General features: G+C 38.3%; 1 protein-coding gene across 1 annotated transcript; it reads right to left on the reverse strand.

Annotated features, from left to right (window-relative positions):
• Positions 1–11,396: 11,396 nt before the first annotated feature.
• lhx6b (LIM homeobox 6b) lies at positions 11,397–19,208 on the reverse strand. The gene is made up of 8 exons (XM_085367485.1): positions 19,164–19,208; positions 18,475–18,606; positions 17,947–18,068; positions 15,868–16,088; positions 14,605–14,705; positions 14,422–14,517; positions 13,502–13,673; positions 11,397–11,479 (listed from the first exon to the last, which is right to left on the reverse strand). Exons 1-8 carry the CDS (start codon positions 19,164–19,166, stop codon positions 11,397–11,399), a joined length of 930 nt encoding a protein of 309 aa, XP_085223611.1. The 5' UTR covers positions 19,167–19,208.
• Positions 19,209–19,796: the final 588 nt, after the last annotated feature.

A 19,796-nucleotide genomic window follows, 5' to 3' on the forward strand; every position in this document is an offset into this window, starting at 1 on the left:
GGTGTCCACTACACAGATAGTTAGATACATTCAATAAGGATCAATAAGGAAGACAAAAACACACCTAGAGGTTTTTTATGCCTATCATACACCAGAAAACTCTGAAAGGGCTAAAAGTCAAGGCACCCTGTCATATCTTAAGGTAGTATGTCATTAGGCATTGTTCAAAGAATGGAGTCACTATTTACTAGGTTATAACTAGTTTCCTTTTGAGATGATTTCCCATCAAGAAAATAAAATAAAAATATTAGTAGATTGATACATGAACAGGCTGTCATGGCCACTTCTGTCTTATTTTGTTCTCAAAATCACCCAAAAGGAAAAAACAGAAAGTACTTCAGAATAGACAACAATGGTTAGGAAAACAGACAGTGCACACCTATTGGTTCTTAAAGTCACATGATTAATCCAGCAAGATCAGCCATTTGATTTGTCTTGTTGGATTTGATAGATCTGAAACAACTCTGAGTTTTATGACTTTCTACTAAACGATTGCCAAAAATGTAACAATAAATGATTTTCTTGAGATCCTGAAAAACTTAAAAAGTCACTTGGATCACCCTGTAACATTTTTTGTCATCTTTTGTCTCCCTTTTCCAGGTTTCTGTTGAACATTCAAGCAGGAAATATTACCAATCATGTTTCTGTTCTACTAAAGAAACACTGTGTTTGAAATACAAGTGCTGGATACCAAGCATCATCACTCTTTCCTCGTCACAGAGTTATTTAAGAAGAACAGCAATGACGTTCTAGTAAATTTCAAGTCCTTGAGAGCTTTACATCATCCAGAAAATGTGTTCCCTATTCAGCTACTCTGAGCTGTAAATTGATGAACAGAAACAGAGGAAAGGGACAAAAACAGTATTTACCTGGAGCTCAGTTGTTCAGTTGGTCTCTTCTTGTCGCTGATGGTGAGAGTGATTGTTGTTGCTGGAGCAGCTTTCACAGGTGAGTCCGGCTGTAGAGGATCAGCTATCCTGGCTGGGGAGGAGCCAGTCATGTAACCAATCCCACAACAACAAAGGAGAGGATGCAATATGACACCTTGTGGAGGACTGAAAAAATACAGAGGTGCACATGAGTTTAAATCAATGTGTCCTTTCATTTGAGGAAAAACTGTACTGCTACTGTCAGTATAGTTTATAGTTTAACCTGCTTTTTTCAGGTAATATAAGTATATCTAAGATGAATATGGCAGAAAAATCGTTCAAAAGAGAACAAATGTAATAGGTTGTTGGGGGAAAAAAGTTGCATTCACTCAATATTGTTACATAAAAAACAAGCCAGTCCTGCCCAGCAGAAAATTTGGCCTTTACTTCTATATTTGTCCTCACAATAGCTTCCTCAGACTTGAATCTGACCTGTCTCTTTCCACAGTGGTTGTATTGAGAGCAGACACAATGGCTTTAGAGTGATGTGAGAAGGCTTCACCTGAGGACGGCCAGCCAGGATGGGAAGAAACGAGAGGAAACGGGAACAATGAAGAGAAAGAATGAAAAGAAAGTGAAGACCCCTGAGAAATACACAAAGAAATGCAGGGCGTAGTTGTGGATGAACTGGAAACCTGGCTTATATTTACACACTCACAGACACACACACCCACATCAACACGCACAGGCACCATTTTATAAGGGTGAATTGTCTCTCAGCCCTCTATTTCCATGTTAGAGCATATAATCCCTTGTTACTGTTGAAAACATGTATGACTTTTGATTTCTTTGGGCTTTATCATGCCAAGAAGATCAGAGCTCTCAGTGACAGTGACCTGATTTAGTGCTGTATGAATTACATCTCACTGCAGCCATCCCCGCCCAGCGCTCGTCTGCATTGGCCAGCTACATTCTGGGACAGCTCACGGTGGAAACTTTCTTTTGTGCCGTTTCTAAGCTAACCGTAAAAGTCACCTATAACCTGTCTGTTTCTACAGGCTGCAGGCACAGTAACATTAATGACTTAAAGCTGTCCAACTTGGCCCAGAATGAATCAAACAAATGGATATTAACTTAAACTGAATGCAGTCTTAACTGCAGGACAAGTGTGTCTGTATTACAGTGTCACTACATTATAATGTAATACAACTGGATGCATACATGTTGTACAAATACACTTGTGTTGATATTCGTTACATTTTTCTGATGTATGTGTGGGATCTTTGTTCCTTAGTCAAAGGGGAAAAGCCATAAAACTGATTCTCACAAGCACAAAAGCAAGACATAGCAAGGATACAGCGACATCATGTGGCTTAAAACACATACTACAGCAGAGAACTTAAGTATTTTTAAAGCTCAAATTTTCAGACACAAGTTACTTGAATTATGAAGAGACATGGTATGAAAATGAAACGTTATATAGAAATAAAGATTTATATTCCAATAAAGTGCAAAACCCTTGAGCTACTCCTGATTTCTTTATGACACAGACGTTCTTATAATTTTTTAAAGCGGTCTTGAGCTGTAGGTCTCTAGGCTTTCTGAAAGGCACCGGCTGCTTGTTCACTCATTTTTCAGTCCAGTCTTTGTATTTGACCATTTTCAGGGGAATTATGTTTAAGTTACTTAGAAATGATTTATAAATCATTCAAGCACAAAAAGGGAACCTATAACTCAAGGGATGAACCAGTGATGTGTCTACACACAACAGACAACTTGAGGATAACTTTAAGTATTCTAAGGATATCTCAGCATGTTCAGTGTCTCCTTGAAAAATTAAGTAAATATGACAAATGGAGGTTGTAGGCTTCAAAAACGCTATCTACAGCAGATGAAAAGCATCTAAAAGTCCTTTCCTTGAGAAATATTGGGAGAAATACAGCAAATCCCTGACATAGGTCCAGTCCAGGTCAGGGGAGTGTCTAAAGCCATCTGTGAGCTAGCCTCTGTCATGGGTTGGGTCTGTATTTCAGACAGTGGTGTTGGAGGATCTTGTCAAATTTAATGGAATTATGAATAATCTGATCAGCATACTTTGGCAGTAAAAGCCGTGCTGGTGGCAATACTGTCAGTCATAGATCAGCGTCCCCAGAGCCCAGAGCGCAACATCCCTGAAGCAGTGTAGGATCAGCTTGACAGAAAACGGAACAAAAAGCAGTCGACATAAAAAAGCTTCTTCTTCAAGAGGCCTTCAAGACTAACTAGCAAAATTCCAAGAAGGCCTACCTGAGAGTGTCCATAAAAGTGAGCATACCAAATATTGACTTTCAAGCTTACTATAAATTGGCCTTATTTGCTTTATCCCATGTAGGTTTGCACAAGTTTAAATAAATCACTTAAACTATTTCCCATTTTCATGTCAAAATATACAAAAGTTCAAGACAAGTTTAAGCTCAAGACACAACATCTTTTGATAAGGGTAATGATTTATGTGATGTTTCTGTTTAGCTCACAATGCTGAAAAACTGGAGAAAAAATGGAAAAACTGGTTCTTAACTTGCAGACTTTAAATTAGACTACAGCCAATATAACCTATAAATAACGTATAAAGTGATTGCACATGTTGTCCTCATGCTTTTGATATCCCATGGCCTGGAATAAGGACAACTTTAGCCTTAGCAGGCATCTCATTCCAGTATGGCAGAAGCTCGAACTGGATACGAAACAAATATAACTTTTTCATGTTGTCTTTCCTATATCGTTATCAGGCCATTACCATGAGACTGATAAATTATTCTAACTGGTGATAGACTTTATATGATCAAACCTTTAAGTGTACTACTACAAGACACACAAATAAGTGTACTGGGTGTACTTTCGTAAAGTTTGGGGTTTTTTTGTTAAAGGGGAGGAAACAGCATTAAGCCCACTGGTCACTGTGGCCCATTTTAAAGTCTGAAAATTTCATGGTATCCAACAAAACCTTTCTCTGATCACCTCTGAGCTGAAAATGAAGCACTTTCTTCTTTGTGTTTTTATCAATTCACTTATTTGGGAATCTCCATTAAAACAATAATCTGTAATTTTAAAGTGCAGTACCTTCATCGCCCACAAGGGGCCGACAGACCACACTTGGGGAATCACTGCTCTAACAACTTTTAAACAGCCATCATTAGCAGCCATACGCCACATAACTGACATGGAAATGGTTGTGCAGAGATTAAAAACATTTAGATCTTTATTGTAATACACTAAAGTGACTTCTTCTTTACTTTATGTATTTAATATTTGTCCAGGACTGAATTATAGGAGAATTTGAAATTTCTGAATGTGTCTGTGAACCTGTGGAAATGGAGGAAGCTACATGATATACAGAATCATTTGATTTAAGCTAGTCTCCATCTGATAGGGTGAAATGTAGTAATTCAACAGCATTCTCAGCCTTCAGGTGTGCTTTAGTGCCACTGTCTTTATATGACATGCAACACCTAGGCATATCAGTCTCAGGAGATTGATTCAGAATCTGCTCCAGCTTCTCATAAATCAAACTTAAGTGCAGTGATGTTTCAAAACCAGTTGTCATTTCCCCAAAGTAAACACTATCTGGGAACCTGCTGTGGAGTCCTATGTTTATTTTTGCATGGTGCGTGGTTGGCCGTCAGCCTGGGTGAAGTGAATCATAAGTTTCAGCTATTTCCTTGCCTTTCGTCAGGGCCCCTGCTCTCATGTGCTACTGTAAGAGTTATCGGTTACACACACAAAAAAAGGTTCTTTGTTTATTTCTATGACTTTCTACAGCGCACTATGCAACGGCCCAAAATCCAGAGTCAAATAAATTCCTGTTGCTTTGTTTTGACTTTGTTTGGAAACACGATACCAAATACAGTTGTGCAGTGCTTTTATAGCCAGGGTTAAATGGTAGGGCTGTGCAGTATCTATATTTAAACAAAACACTCTAAGCCATAAAGTAAATTCACTGTGGTCCAGTTTTCCTAAAGAAAGGACATTTCACCTAAAAATGCTCACTGGTGTAGTGTTAACCATCATGCTGTTTGTCGACGTGGTCTAGCTCTGAAGCCTCAAATAATCCACTTTTGAGGTACACATTTAGAGTCTTAGAATAAAAAAAGATGAAATTGTTGATGGTTGATGACATTACATTTACAAGTGAGGCCTCTGCAAATAAACACCTGTTTTTGGGAGGAAATTAGCAAAGTCATTGCTGTTTGGCTGACAGCTGGAGGACTGCAAAAGATGAGAAAAGAAAAGAAAAGAAAAGAAAGAAAGAGAAGGTTATTATAACCAGATCTAGGTTCTAGAAAGGCCTGTAAAATGTTTTCAAATTTTTAAATTCTTATATTTTTTCCCCGCCATAGCAGCCCTGGTTGCAGGTAATAAAAGCTAATCTAATCTAAAAGGTGATCATAAGTTTCAATCTTTAAAAGATATTGGGGCTCTTAGACACTCTGCAACACTTTTGATAACACCCAACTATGCTAAGGCTGAGCAGTATCAATAGGTTTACAACTGAAACTTTGCAATAAATGTAGCTAGCAGCGGAGTAGCTACCAAACCTGTTTTCCTTGTAACGCTATTGACAAAACTGATAATAAATAATAAGAATATAAACTGTTATTATATAAAAAATATAACAAAAAACCTAACATAATGCATAACTGAAAATAAATAAATACAAAAAAAGTCACATGATGAAGTATCTTCTCAATTATAGCTGATTAGCTGCTTAAGCTAACATTAGCTTAAAAGGAAAGTTTAAACATGTCAACATAATAGAAACTTAATTTGAAGCTTCTTATGCTAAAATGTAAGAAAGGCTACATTTTAGCATAGCAAAGGCTAGTTGACATAAATCAGTCAATCACCAGTCAATCTTCCAGTTGTAGAAGGAAACATTAAATTGAATAACCACTTGTTACAAAAGAGACATGAAGAACAGCATCTCCAAACAAACCTTGAAGCAGATCGGCTGCAGCAGCAGAAAACCACAGTATGTGCCACTCTTGTCAGCTAATAACAGGAAACTGAAGCTATTCACTGGGGCTTAACAAAATTGGACAATAGATGATTGGAAAAACACATGTTCTGGAGAGTCTTACGTTTGCTGTAACATCCAGATAGTCGCTCAGCGTTAACAAAATGAAAGCATGTGAGGGATGTGGAAGCATTCGTGGAGGGGGTATTTACTTGGAACTTTTTGAGCCTCTTGGTACCTATTGAGCATCATTTAAACTGTCCAGCCTAGTTGAGTGTTGTTGCTGTTATGTCCAGCTCTTTATGACCACAGTGTATCTGTCTTCTTATGTTTCCTTCCAGCACATCTCAATCTGGTCACCTTTGGGACGTGGTGGACCTGGAGATTCCTATCATGTAAGATGTGAACACTGGGAATCATCATTTACATTAAATTCGCAGTTGATATAGTCTGATTTTATTATGTCAGCATAGTCAAGAGTCTTGTAAGATGTTTGCAAGTAAGGAATTTAACTTATACTGAGTCAAAATTAAAAACAAAGGTTTTAAAAGCTTCATGTAAGAATCAAGAACATAATGAAAGCTCAAAGCTGTGATGCCCTGTCTTGCATCTCCTCAGTACCCCTGATCTGAATGGTGGAGAAGGAGAAGCAAAGTTAGAATGACTTTTAGAGCCAAAGTAGCAGCCTTAATGGGAAATACATCTGATTGAAATACACCAGAATGATCTTTTAATATGCTTAGCTGATGTTTTAACTGGGAGAGTCTCGTGCTGCTCCAAGCTGTAGATAGACATCAACTGTGAGTCACAGAAGACTTTCTGTGGGAAAAAATAATTGTCTTCCAGAATAAGGGACATCAGAAAAAAACACTCTTTGCTCATAGTAACTATGACTGGAAAAAATGTCCTTCTTCTGGGATTGAGTTAATAATTACATGACTAAGTACACGAAGAACAGAAAAAAAAAACATTAATAAAGATATTAGGGATACATGACTGAACAACTTAAGCAGAGAATCTGCATTCATGTGTAACTAAGGACAAGGGTTCAAAGAAGCAAAGAAGACCCTAATAAACCTTTGGGTACATTTTTCTTCCATGTTTTTACAAACTGATACACAAGGCTTAGCAAATAGCAGTAAATCAAAAGACAGCTGAACAAAACTGTACTGAATTTGTTTAGAGCCTGATCTGCCAGGCTACATCAAGAGGTTTTGTCAAGTTTGGATGCTCTGACATGGAGAAATGTCAGTTTCAGTTTTACCCAGAACATTACTGAATAGATGTGTTAGTTTCATCACTCTGTTTTATGTATGCACACGGATGTCTCCACAACCAAGTATTGGTTTACTCAGCGGGAACTTCATTAGGGACACTTTACTAGTACAATGTTGGACCCCCTGTTCCCTTCAACTGCATTAGTTCTTCATGCCACAGATTCAAGAGAGTGCTGGAAAGATTCCTCACACAGCTGCTGCATTTGGTTGGGTGTATATGAATTTCCCATTCCACCACATACCAAAGGTGCTCTACTCGATTGAGTTTGACTCTGGTGGTTGAGCACAATTAACTCAGTGACATGAGAAACCAGTTTTAGATGATTTGGGCTTTGTGATATGATGCGTTATCCTGCTGGAAGCAGCCATCAGAAGTGGGTACACTAATTACAAAGGTATAGGCGTGGTCAGGAAATCATTTAAACAAGCTTAGTTGATACTAAAAGACCTAAAGTGTGGCATGAAAAACCACCAGCATCCTGAACCACTGATACCGTGCTTTCATATTGTTTATGCCAAAACTGACCTTACGATGTCACTGCAGAAAGTGAGACTGATTTGATCAGGCAATGATTTTCTTGTATTGTTCAGTTTTGATGCAACTATATTGCAGCCTCAGTTTTCTGTACTTGGCAGACAAGAGTGGATCTAGGTATGTTTTTTTTTTTTTTTTTTGCTGCTGCAGCCCATCTGCCTCAGGGTTTGATGTGTTGTTTATGCACTTCTGCATACCGTGCATGTAACCATTGGTTATTTGAGTTACTGTGCCTTCCTATCAGTTTAAAGCAGCCAGGCCTTTCCACTCTCTCCTCTGGCATAATTTTCCCCCAAAGAACTTCTACTCATGGGATATTTTCTCTTTTTCAGACCATTATTTGCAAAACCTAGAGATGGGTGTGCAGGAAAATCCCAGTTAATCAGCACACTCTGAAATACTCAGACCTGCCCACCTTGCATAAACAACCATCCCACGTTCAAATTAAATAAATAACCTTTGATCCCCATTCTGATGTTCAGTTTGAACTTCAGCAGGTCATATTTGCTGTAGCGAACGATTGAACAGCACTAAAAGAGACATATTACTGTGGTATTAGGTACTACTACTGTACCTAATGAAGTGGCCAGTAAGTGTACAATTTCATTGGTTCAGGTTTTGTACATTCAATGAGAACTATTATTAGTGGGATATTTTAACATGCTTAAAAAAAAACATGGAACTTCCCAGTCAGATCCAGGGTCAAAGAGGAGGTCAAAAGGTCAAAAGTAGAGATAAATGTTGAAATTTGAAAATGCAGTTTTATACTTCATAGAGTTTTATTGAAATTGGATAAATAGTTAAGGAAGAATGATTAAATGAAAATTACCTTGACTTATGCTGGCAATTTTTTGGCCAAATTTCAGTGGTCAAAATGTATTTGAGTTTTTTCTGGTTTCAATTAAGAACTGACTCACTGACTTAGGTGCATGTCATGAAATCAGAGCCAACCAACAATTTTAAGCATCATTTTTAGTTTCTTGTAAAATTAGCAAAGTTTGACTACATTTATTTGTAATGCATTTGACTGTAGACCACTGAAGTAAGAAAAAAACACAAAACATCTAGCTTCTTTATTTAAACTGAACTGAGCTATTATCATGTTCATCAGCCTTTCAGTTACTTTGTATAACATCTTCAGTGCAATCAAATAATATAATCTAGTGAAGCAGGAAAAATAACACACACAAAAAAAGACCCTGCCAGCATATGGCAGTCTGATAAAAAAAACTAGAGGAGGAGGAGGGTGCTGATGAAGATGGCTCATGTTGCAATCTTCCACAGAGGTTTTGTTGACTGTTGCGCAGGGGAGCGCTCATCAGCGTGAAGGAGAGAAATGTGAATACGTGGAGACGAGGGGCACTGCAGTGTATCTGCTCATTAGGCGGCCGACGCTGTAATTCAGCGAGCGAGCAGCTCTGCAATCAGGGGCCTATTCATTAGCATGGGGGGCCCGCTTTCATCTGCAACCACTTGAGGCTGCCAATCACAGAGGCGGACGCATGACAGCATGACAAAAATGGGTCGACTTTAGCGTTCGGGGATGCTTGGCATGGAGAGAGACATGCCTAAACGCTGCCTTAAGCGCTCGCGTCTGAGAGGGGAAGAAATGTGCGTTTTTACAGTGTAGTGCTGGCAGGTGGCCCAAGCTGTGTCAGCCTGATAATCATCTCTGCTCAGCATGAAGACAGCTTTTGTTCTGAGATTTCACAAGGAGCAGCGTCGTGTCAGTGAAAAGGTTTCCTCCTGGATTGAATTGATTGGAAGCGATTGATTAGAGGAAAGTTTGATTTAAGCGCAAAGTTTAGGAAAGAACAAGAGCGCTGAGATAATACAGCACTTATATATACATTAAAATCAACCTAAATAGACACTCAAACACACCTGGCCCAGCCAACATATGGACATCTTTAATTAAATCTCTGAGGAGTATGAAGGAACCATTGTGTGTGTGTTTATCTGCTGTCTGCTTAAAGGCAGCAGGGGCTCAAATGGACTTTCCTGCTTCTTTTTTACAAGCAACAGGAGGAAGACTACCGTCAATGGAAAGTATGTCAGTTCACTGATCCCGGTGTTTCTGGATTTTTGTGCAAATAGCTATTTCATTTCATGAGATAAAATGCAAACTAGGAATCAAAATAAACAGTTATATACTGTGCATTTGTCCTTTAAATGGATCATTCTTTATGCACAGAAAATAGCTTTTCACTTTGGTTGTAAACAGCTAGCTCAATTTCCGTAGGTCTTCAAAACTTACTACTTATCTGAAAACGTGCTAATGCCATCCTAAATATATCTGTATCTATAAACCACATCAGAAAACTGGTTTAATACAATAAAAAAATCTCGAGTAAATCAATACGCACCCTATTCTTTTTAACTGTATACTGGTCACATGGTCACACATGTGATCTCTTATGTGGTTTGCTAAACTCTACAGAACCTGACAGGGGTCTTCCTTAGCAGGAATGTGAAATTGCACAGGTGCTGCACTCTTGGATTTGCTGTTAAAAAGCCCCCACATTGATCCGGTTTGGAAAAATACACATGTAACGATATGCTTTAGCTCGAAGTATCCCATTCACTCTTTGCCAATCACGGCGCCTTAAGTGCTGTCAATCAGTATAACAGCTGTAGATAATCTGTGCTAGAAGAGCTCATAAAAGCCGACAAACTGCCCAATCGATGGCCACGCTTTGAGTGAAAACGGTTATAATCGTTTTCGCAGTGGGATTGATCACAATTCCTGTAAAGTACAGCATGTAAATTGGAGATGATGTGCAGGTTTGTCGTGGGATATTGCTCTTAATAACAGGTTACTTTAGGTACTTAGCCTCTGACAGGTGACCTTTAGATTTAGTGGTTTTGAGTGTAAAAATAGTGTCCTCATACAATATCACATTTTTCTACTCCATCTTCGAGAAGCTGTTGCATTTTCAACCACACACACACACACACACACACACACACACACACACACACACACACACACACACACACACACACACACACACACACACACGTATAAACACTTTACTCCTTGCTCTTCAAGTCAGCCTGATTGTCTATTATTCAAACACTAAAACCTTCATAAGGGATCTGATACATTTTATTAAACCATGACCGTATTTACAATGTACAGTAACTGAATTTTTCCATTTCAAGACACATTCAAAAGTGCGTTTTTAAAAGTGAAGTTTTGCTCTGAATAAATAAGAGTTTCCATTTTCTGACAACAATACAACAACAAACAACAATAAAGCTGCAAATGTGCTCATCACCAGTACAAAATGTAAAAAAGAAAAATGCTGAGGTTTTACTGTAACACTGCTACGACCACTCCTCTTTTCTTCTTTTCTTTAAGCTCATGTTGGAGCAATTAAAATATCTTGTTTGAAAGTGAAAACCATTTCCAACTTGATGCAATGTTTCATGTCCCGTGGAAAAAAAAGGAAAATAAAATAAAAGTGGTCTTCTGCATTATATAAAAAAAAAAAACAAGACAAAATTAAAAAGTTACTCCTGTGTTAGCCTGAAGGCTTCACCACAGTTTACTCAGCAGTCTCACAATGAGAAACCCGACTGATTAAAAAACGCGGTCCTGCCGTCACCCGAGGACTTGACTTCCAAACGGAGCAAATTGCTGACAGGGCGTCCCAAAGGATTTTTTTCCCTCCACAACATCATCAGAGTGTCGACGGTGGAAAAGTAGACACAGCAAGTCAGCGGCTGATGGGAAGCTGTGGTAAAGAGATGGACGGGTGGGTCAAGTGGCCCGGAGCAGCGAGGACAGAGAAGGGATGAGCTGCACAAAGAAAGAGAAACAACATGAGCTTGGCAAGCAACAGGACCACGTTATTATAATGAAGAAATATGCTACTGATGACTGACATAAATACTTAAAGCATCAAAATAATGAGATAAACCACAGAGAAGAAGGCTCAGAGTGAATGTGAATACTTCAAAATCACAAAATATTCCCATATAGGGTGTTAAAACCCATAAAGCACACCTTGTACTATTACAGCATTTTTATAAAAGTGTAACTTCACTGGATGTAATCTGTACCTATGAAATACCTACATAGTGTACAGTGAATGTTGCTGGTTTTGTCACCAGCAACGTTCTGCACAAGCTGTTCACAAATAACTTCCACCCACCAGCAAATTTGTCCTGTGGTCAGTCTGAAGAACCTGGACTGGGTGGAGATGAGGTGGGTGGATGTTTAAACTGTAAAATCCTCCCAGGAGTGATTAGTTATTTATAGCTTTCTTCTCCCAACCTACACTTTTGTAAACAACATGTTTCTAGACTTGAGTTTTGGCATCCAGTTTTTACATCACCATTCCTAAATGTTATTATTTCTAAACTTTATTTCTTTATTATTGCTATTGTTTTCTATTTTACATATGCAAATATAAAGAAATTTCAAAATCAGAAAGATTTTTTTTTAATTTTTACTCAAAACAAACATTTAAGTCTGTCATTGTTTTAAAATGCGAAGTTGTTTTGGGTGCAAATATTTATAGCTAGTGTTTTTTAACATTCACTTTAAGTTCAGTGCACAAATAGAGTAATACATATTAAAAATCAGTTGAACACGAAAGAAATTAGGCTCCTTGTTATTTTTTATGTAGTAATCTTTGTGACCACAAAGATGTGCAGGCTAAAAACTTTCTTTACTTTACAATGCTAAAAAACTAGCACAGTTTTCTCTTTTAACTTATTTTCTAGTACAAATGTTTAAACAATATTCTAAGCCACATATTATTTCATGGTGCTTGAACAGAAAGTTGTTTTTGTTTTGTTTTTTGCTCAGCTAGTTTAAAACTTGTGTGCAAAGCGATTCCAGTGAACATTTAAGTACCATGAACACAAGTGGAATTTACCAGCAATGACTGAAAGTCTGATGAATACATTTTTCTGTTTTGTTGCCAGAAATCAAACCAAAATTCTGATGAGAAAAAACAAACGAAACAGACAGGGGATCCCTCCTTCACAGTCCTTCAAATTTCCATGTTAGCAGTCAAATGTTTCCATCATATTACTTTAAAGCTTCCCTTAGAGCTTCAACACTCTATGAAATTTTCAGCTTCCACCCCAGAATAAAGCACCGTTTATCTCTCATGTAAATACTCATATTGCAAACATGAAATTTGCCATTATTCACAAGAGGTCACCAGAGTGGATGGCTCCCCATATTTCATTTGGCACGATCCCAGAGTGATTTGTGTCTCCTCCAGGTCTCAGACCAGGAATTGTTTGTGTGTGGGTGATTGCGTAAACCACTAGAAATATTCTTCTTTTTATTCTTATTATTTATCAAACATGGACACATTTAACAATCCACTGCACTAATCACTGCACTAATCACTAATAAGTAATAGTTAAAATTAAGTCCTGCATTAAAAATAGTGTTAACTGAACTTAATGAGACACAAATATTATCGATCCATAACATGACACAGCTTCCTCTATGCAACATAATTTAATGATAATCACTGTTAAACTACTACTGGTGGTTTAACACTGCAAACTGCTATTTTTAATGCACAATCTGTTTCACATGTAAAATAATTACATCTTTCATGACTTTCCTTCCTTAAAGGAAGCACGAAGTAGCCTCCTTACATGCTTCAAGTTCCTACTTAAGCGCTGGACTTGAGTAAATTGGCTTCCACCTGTGCATAGTTTATGATATAAGAGAGAGAGATTGAGGTAAAATGTCACATTTAAGCATTGAAAGCTGAACGTTCACCTGCCAGCAGTGGAAAAAAGGGCCCTGCATTAAATGGCACTAGCAGACGATTAAAGACTTGACACTCACTGTCCAGGTATCCATGCAGGGCCAGCAGGTGTGGTCGGTCTGGGCTGCTGAACGGTGAATAGTGGATATCTTCTGGCAGCGACGGGGGCATCCTGGACAGCGGAGCGCTTTGAGAGAAGCTGCTCTGAGGCGGCTGCTTTTTGTGTCGCGCCCGGCAGTTCTGAAACCAAACCTGTAAAAAATATTACTGATAATGTGATCGTGCAAAAAGCAGGTGGATATGATCAAACACTACAACAACGCCGAGCAGGTCCCGGGTTCAGATTCCCCTCACCACACCCCATTAGTTTCTTCACCTAAGCCAGGTGATAACAGTTTGATGTGTGAGTGTTTTAGTCTGCAGCTTAATGGTGTTAGTGTTTAAACTGGCTTCTCTGTGAAGTACAACAATTGTAATTGTGTTTTATTGGTCTTAGAGTTGAAATGGAATCATTCCCAGAGGGGTCATGTTTTTAAAGCACTAACAGTGAAAAGAAAGGAAAGCTTTCTCAAAGATGTCTGCTTTTTCTTTTGGAAACCCTTAAAATCAAAAACGTTTGGATAAAAATTAAATCATAATAAGACAAAGCATCATCAGAGCAAATTGCAAGAAAAGTATTGTGAGGTATGAGTCTGTTAGCATGTGAAGTTTTAATGTAAGAATAATGGGATCACCCTTTTAAAACTCTGGATACTAAACAGATAATATTATACCCTGATTCCTCAGTTTCTTTAACTTATGATCCCAAAAGATCAAGTTACAATCACAACTTTGTGTTATTAAGTGTGATTATTAACCAGTTTCCAGGAGCCTGAAAAAGAAAAACCATCCTTCTGATCTTTTCTATCATGCTAATATTACACGAAAACTTTTTTTTTTAGTTTGATATAAAGTAGAACTTGAACTATATAGTGTATCACCAGATTTGACCATTGCCTACCTGTATGACTCGCCTGCTCAGTCCCGTCATTTCTGCTAGTTTCTGCAGCGTCTGAGCATCGGGGTTGTTGTCCTGGGCAAACTGAGTCTGCATCACCTGCAAACACACAAAGCCAGACACAGAGGGCATGAAATGCCAAGTAACACTGTGCTGTAGACACACACGTATTAGAATGGTGCTAACCTGCAGCTGCTCTGCAGTGAATGATGTCCGTGCCCTCTTGGCTGGTTTTGGTTGGCAGTCCTGATCAGAAGGTAGCGCTCCTTCCAGAGTCAGTCCTGTGCCTTAAGATAGACACAGTAATCATTCGCTAATTAAAATGCAGTCATCAGAGTGCAAAGTTACACAAAGCGAGTTAAAGGAAAAGAAAATCTTATTACAGTGTCACAAAATGGAAGATTTACTCAGTAACATAATTAAAATGTTTTCTTGCCAGCAGCCGCACTATCCAAAGTATTTACACCACTATGGGATACGTTTGAATCACTGAGAGCACAGCAGAGTGAGAAATGAAGGAATTATTCCTCTATTTGTCTTTCATGTAAAGTCTCTTCCTTCTTTCCAGGCTCTCTTAACCTCTACACTCGCTCTGTTTTCAGACCCTCGCAACTTAATTTTAGTCCAACAAATTAACAGGAGGGAATTTAGATAGTCAAAGTAAAGCAAAAGCAATTCGGAAACTTTACACCAGTTAAAATGGTGCATCCAAAATCCAAAAACATCAAGAAAAACGTTCCTTCCAACTGATTATTTGCATTATATCACTGTTAAAAGGGGCTGAATAGCTTGAGAGCAACTGAAGTAGAAGAGCTTTAGAGCTTGAACTACTCCTTCTGTTACTTAGGCTTAAACCAAGGCTGGGTTACAAAACAAGTGAAGTCATAACTGCACAGGGGCCTCAAAAGCCCACTTGGTTTACTCCAAATTATTTAATTAATGACAAATATGTTCGAAATCTGAACCACTGAACCAGCATGTCAGCTATGTTGGTTCTCCAGTCTTGCAGCCCAATTCTTAACGATGTTTGGACCCATTAACACTCCAAAAGACCTGTGTGATCTTATTCCACAAACGGATCGATGATGACTAACTATCAGTAAGACTGATTTTTCTCTCTAATTACAGATTGTTTAGTTTACAAAAAGTCAGAAAAGGTCCATCATTAAGCCGTGCAGACCGAATAAAAATCTTCTTATATGTTGTTGTGTTTGACCAACAGTCAAAAACCACAAAAATGTTTCATTAACAAAAAACAAATCCCTCAGAATTGCACACGTGGACATCATGTATGATTAAAGTTTTGCCATTCATCAGTCATCAAACATCTGCATTTCTAGTGTGCCTAAATACTAACAGGTACTTTCCCCCCAGAGTTTTTAGCTGGTAATCCAACCTCAGACATTCATCTTCGGTGTCTGTGAGATTAACTCTCACTGGTTGGGTTACCGTTCTCTGCAGCTCTGCGTAGATTGTCCAGCATGATGTCGTAGTGGCTGCGGCAAAGCACCCTGCCCTCCACCAGGCCGAACTCCTCCCCGGTCGACAGCTGCCTCTTGCAGGAGAAACAGGCGAAACAGGCCAGGTGGTACACGCTGCCCCGAGCCCTTCGCACCCAGTCACTGGCGTACACCTGTCGGCCACACTGGGCGCACTTAGTGCCGAACCTACTGTGAAGAAGAAAGGCACGAGCAGGTGAAGGCTGGCTGCAGGTTACAGAGTTCAAGAAGGGATATTCTGGTGTCCAACCAAACTATTATATATTTGTTAAATTTTTTAACACACAGAAAGACTAAAAAAACTGTTGGACTAAATAGAACAGCAAAATATGAAATAATTAGTTTTACTGTTTTGTGTAACATCTGTGCAGAGGAGTCGTATTACTGATATGATCTTGCATCATCTGCTCTCAATAAAGCTTTAGGTTTTGAACATGACTTATCTTAGCATGATCCAACATCTCTGTTTGGGGTAATTAAACATTGCACACACAATACAAATTGCTTCTCCACCAAATACAGTCTGCATTTAGCCTGAAAGGTACAATCTGGGACAAAAACAGTGATTCAACATGATCTCACTGAGTGTATGAACATTTCTGGTGCAGAAAGAAAAGCCAGTGAGATTTTGGAAAACTGGAACCGTGAAAAGTGAAAGGTGGAGGCATTCCTCCCACCACTGGAAACTAAATGTCCTACGCAGAGATTTCTGTGAGTCACACGGTTTATAGTAACTGGACTGAAGAATAAGTGAGTGTAAGATAATAAGTGTCCTCTTTATCGTTGAGTGATTTGTGTGAGATGCTGGGTAAGAGAATGTGGGAGAGCAGGCAGTGGCAATGGACTGCTACATCTCAAGATGATTGAATTTTTAAAAAAGTCAATAAAAAGAAGTTCAAATTAAAGTAATAGCCACTGCTTCCATTAGAAAGAACCACAAAATCAGTCAGTAAAACTGTTGATTTTGCACATTTCTCCAGTTTTCTATCAAATTTTCAAATAGTCAAAAGGCCAAAACTAACTGAAATGGAAAGGGACATTTAGGGCAGCCGGCTGGTAATCAAGCTCTTTCCTCTGGAGGCTTTTGGTCATTAGGTTTTATGAGAGTAAGCAGATAGAAACACAAGAAGTTATTTTAAAAACATTGTTTTACTGGTGATTTATTCTGGTTTTTTTTTTTTTTTTCCAATTATGACTTTGAAGCCAAATCATAGTGAGACCAAAAGATCAACTTGGAGAGCAAAGATCAATGAGCTGTAAAAACAGCTAGAACTTAATTTAATTTAGGTGCAATAATTTATCACATAAGCACAATAATGTTTTATGGGAAGTTTTTTCTACTCTATTAAATGAAGGATTAAATGTAAAACATTTAGGGAAAACTTTCCACCCTTTGAGCATTTTAAAAGATTATTTTTTGTATTTTTTCCCCAAATAATTGAAGATATGTAGATGCCCAACGAGTCTGGCTGTGTAGATTTCTATTGATATGATAAGACAGGCGGGTACTGTTAAAAATGGCAAGATAAATAATCTGTATCAGCATTATGCTTTTAGTGAAATACACATTTTTCATTTGTGTATTCTTTTCCGTAAAGAGGAAATATTGCCCCGTGTTGTTCATTAATAATACACGTTTTTGGATATTCTCAGTTAAATCGTCGTATTAATTTTTCTGAATGATTTTCATCGACCAGGCAAAAAAGCGACCTACACTTCACTAAATGTTATTTTATTATCATACATCATTCTTCAATAATTGCCAAATTTAATATAAATCCCATATAAACGATAACTGATGATTAATAAGTTTCAGTTCGGGCCTTATAGAAAAATAAACACATTTCAGTGCTGTGACTGTTATCAAATTACATATCGGAGTTTTTATTTTTTTTAACGGTCGAAAAAGCTCTAAGAAAAAATAGTAAGAAAATATTAAGAAAAATATTAAAATGTTAAGTAAATCTTATAAGACTCTTACAGGCAGCTTTGGAAAACTACAGTCGTTGTAAAACATCAGAGCTCTTACCTGAAATAATCGAGCTTGCAGTAGATTTCTTTGTTTTTAACGTAGCAGCTGCTGTGTTGGCGCAGAGACGCTCTGCACACTGAACACTCCAGACAGCCCAGGTGCCAGTTCAGGTTGTTGACCTGAGTAGATTCAAACACACACACACACACACACACACACACACACACACACACACACACACACACACACACACTGACATATCACACTCCGATAGCTCTCTTAATCGAGATGCTCAACTAGAAATTAAACAGCGTTAGAAAAAACTAAAACTAAAAGCATTTGACCAGTTCTGTACAGTCTTCTGTGGAATTCTACACTAACTGGGATTTTTTTCGAAAAGAAAGCAGACATGAAGAAAAATGGACAGCAACCTCAGGAAACGTTTGCAGGATGATCATTTCTGTCATTATCAGTGATTTCCTGAAGACAGGGATGTGAAGAGAAGCTTACGCTTTAAATAAAGAAAACAAAAACAAAACAAATCTTACTTCTCACTGTAGGATTTATTATGGGTTAATTTCGCACCTTCAGCAGGTAGCGGTCTTGGATCTCCATGCCGCAGCTCGCGCACTGGTTCTTTGCCGCCGGAGGAGGGCAGAGGCAGGCGGCCTCCGACGGGCTGGACTCCCCAGACTCCTTCTTCACCTCCGATTTAGACTGCGCAAAGACAACAAAATAAAATAAAATAAATTAAAATAAAATAAAATAAATCACTTTTATAGCAAATACAATTTCATTGCATCTTGTAGATTTAAAAATAAAATAAAACGTCAGTGAAATATGTAAATCCTAACCAGAGACGTGGTGCCAACATGAAGATCCAGTCCAGGAAAAAACATTGATATAAAAAAACAAAAACAAAAACAAAACAAACTCGATCTGGTAGCTAGTGAGTGCTAACTATTTCTGTGTATATTTACTAATAATTTACCCGTATATGTTGTATACAACATGCAATTTCAAGTTTCATAAAATTACATGAATCTGTATCTCAGCCCAGAACCGTTGCAATGTGTGAACTCCAACCGCAAAAGGAAAGTGAATAAACTGAGTTTTGGCGTCTTTACGCTTCATCTCCTCCCGATTAAACCTGCGCTTCCGCCAAATTAACTCTATCCCGTTACGAAAATAAATAAATAAAATGTGGAGAGTGAATGAAAGACAAAGAAATGAAAAGGTTGAAAACCAAACTCGTCCAGATGTTTGTGACTCACCATTTTCGGATCTTGAAGGCTGCCTATTTGGAGAAGAGATGGAGCTTGCTCTGCGCATTACGCATCTCTGCCCCAACCCACACTATATCCGGTCCAAAACAAGGAATAACAGTTTCTCCTGCATTTAAACCCTGGCAACAAAAGAAATTTTGATGCAATTAGGAGGGGAAAAACTATATATGATCGATCATTCCTCTTGTGCACGATAGGAGGCTGTATTCCCATGCAATCAAACGCAGTGAAAAGAAAGGATGGCACTATATCTGCAATTAGCGGTAGATTGAAATGCTTCGCTTGATAAGAGGCAACCCGAGTGTCAATTTCATCTGTCAATCAAAAAAAAGGCAACCAAGCCACCAAGCTAAGAGAGAGAAAAAAGCGGCACATCCTAATTTCAATAGCCGTATAATCGAAAATCGAAAAATCTCAAAGTGAAGAGGCTCAATTGGAGATCGGTCTATTCATAACAGACAATGTGCCGAAACTGCAGCTGATCTTGAGACATAAAGGAGCTTGATTGTCTCTTTCTCATGATGGACCCATTTAAGTACTTGAGGCTCCCCTGCGTGATTACAGCTGCATTCATAAACTGCCAAAAAATCTGCGTTTGGGTGGCAATCCGGACTTCGTGTT

The sequence above is a fragment of the Diplotaxodon limnothrissa genome, linkage group LG12 (genome assembly GCF_057381915.1).
Source record: "Diplotaxodon limnothrissa isolate DT_005_m linkage group LG12, D_limnothrissa_male_GT1.1, whole genome shotgun sequence".
Taxonomy (NCBI): domain Eukaryota; kingdom Metazoa; phylum Chordata; class Actinopteri; order Cichliformes; family Cichlidae; genus Diplotaxodon; species Diplotaxodon limnothrissa.

What these genes read in the sequence shown, in the direction of transcription:
- lhx6b (XM_085367485.1), bottom strand. An exon ending in TGAGCAGGCGAGTCATACAG is followed by an intron (nt 13,674 to 14,421) that starts GTAGGCAATGGT and finishes TATTTTTTACAG; the next exon opens with GTTTGGTTTCAGAACTGCCG. An exon ending in CCTGCATGGATACCTGGACA is followed by an intron (nt 11,480 to 13,501) that starts GTGAGTGTCAAG and finishes TTCTTTGTGCAG; the next exon opens with CTCATCCCTTCTCTGTCCTC.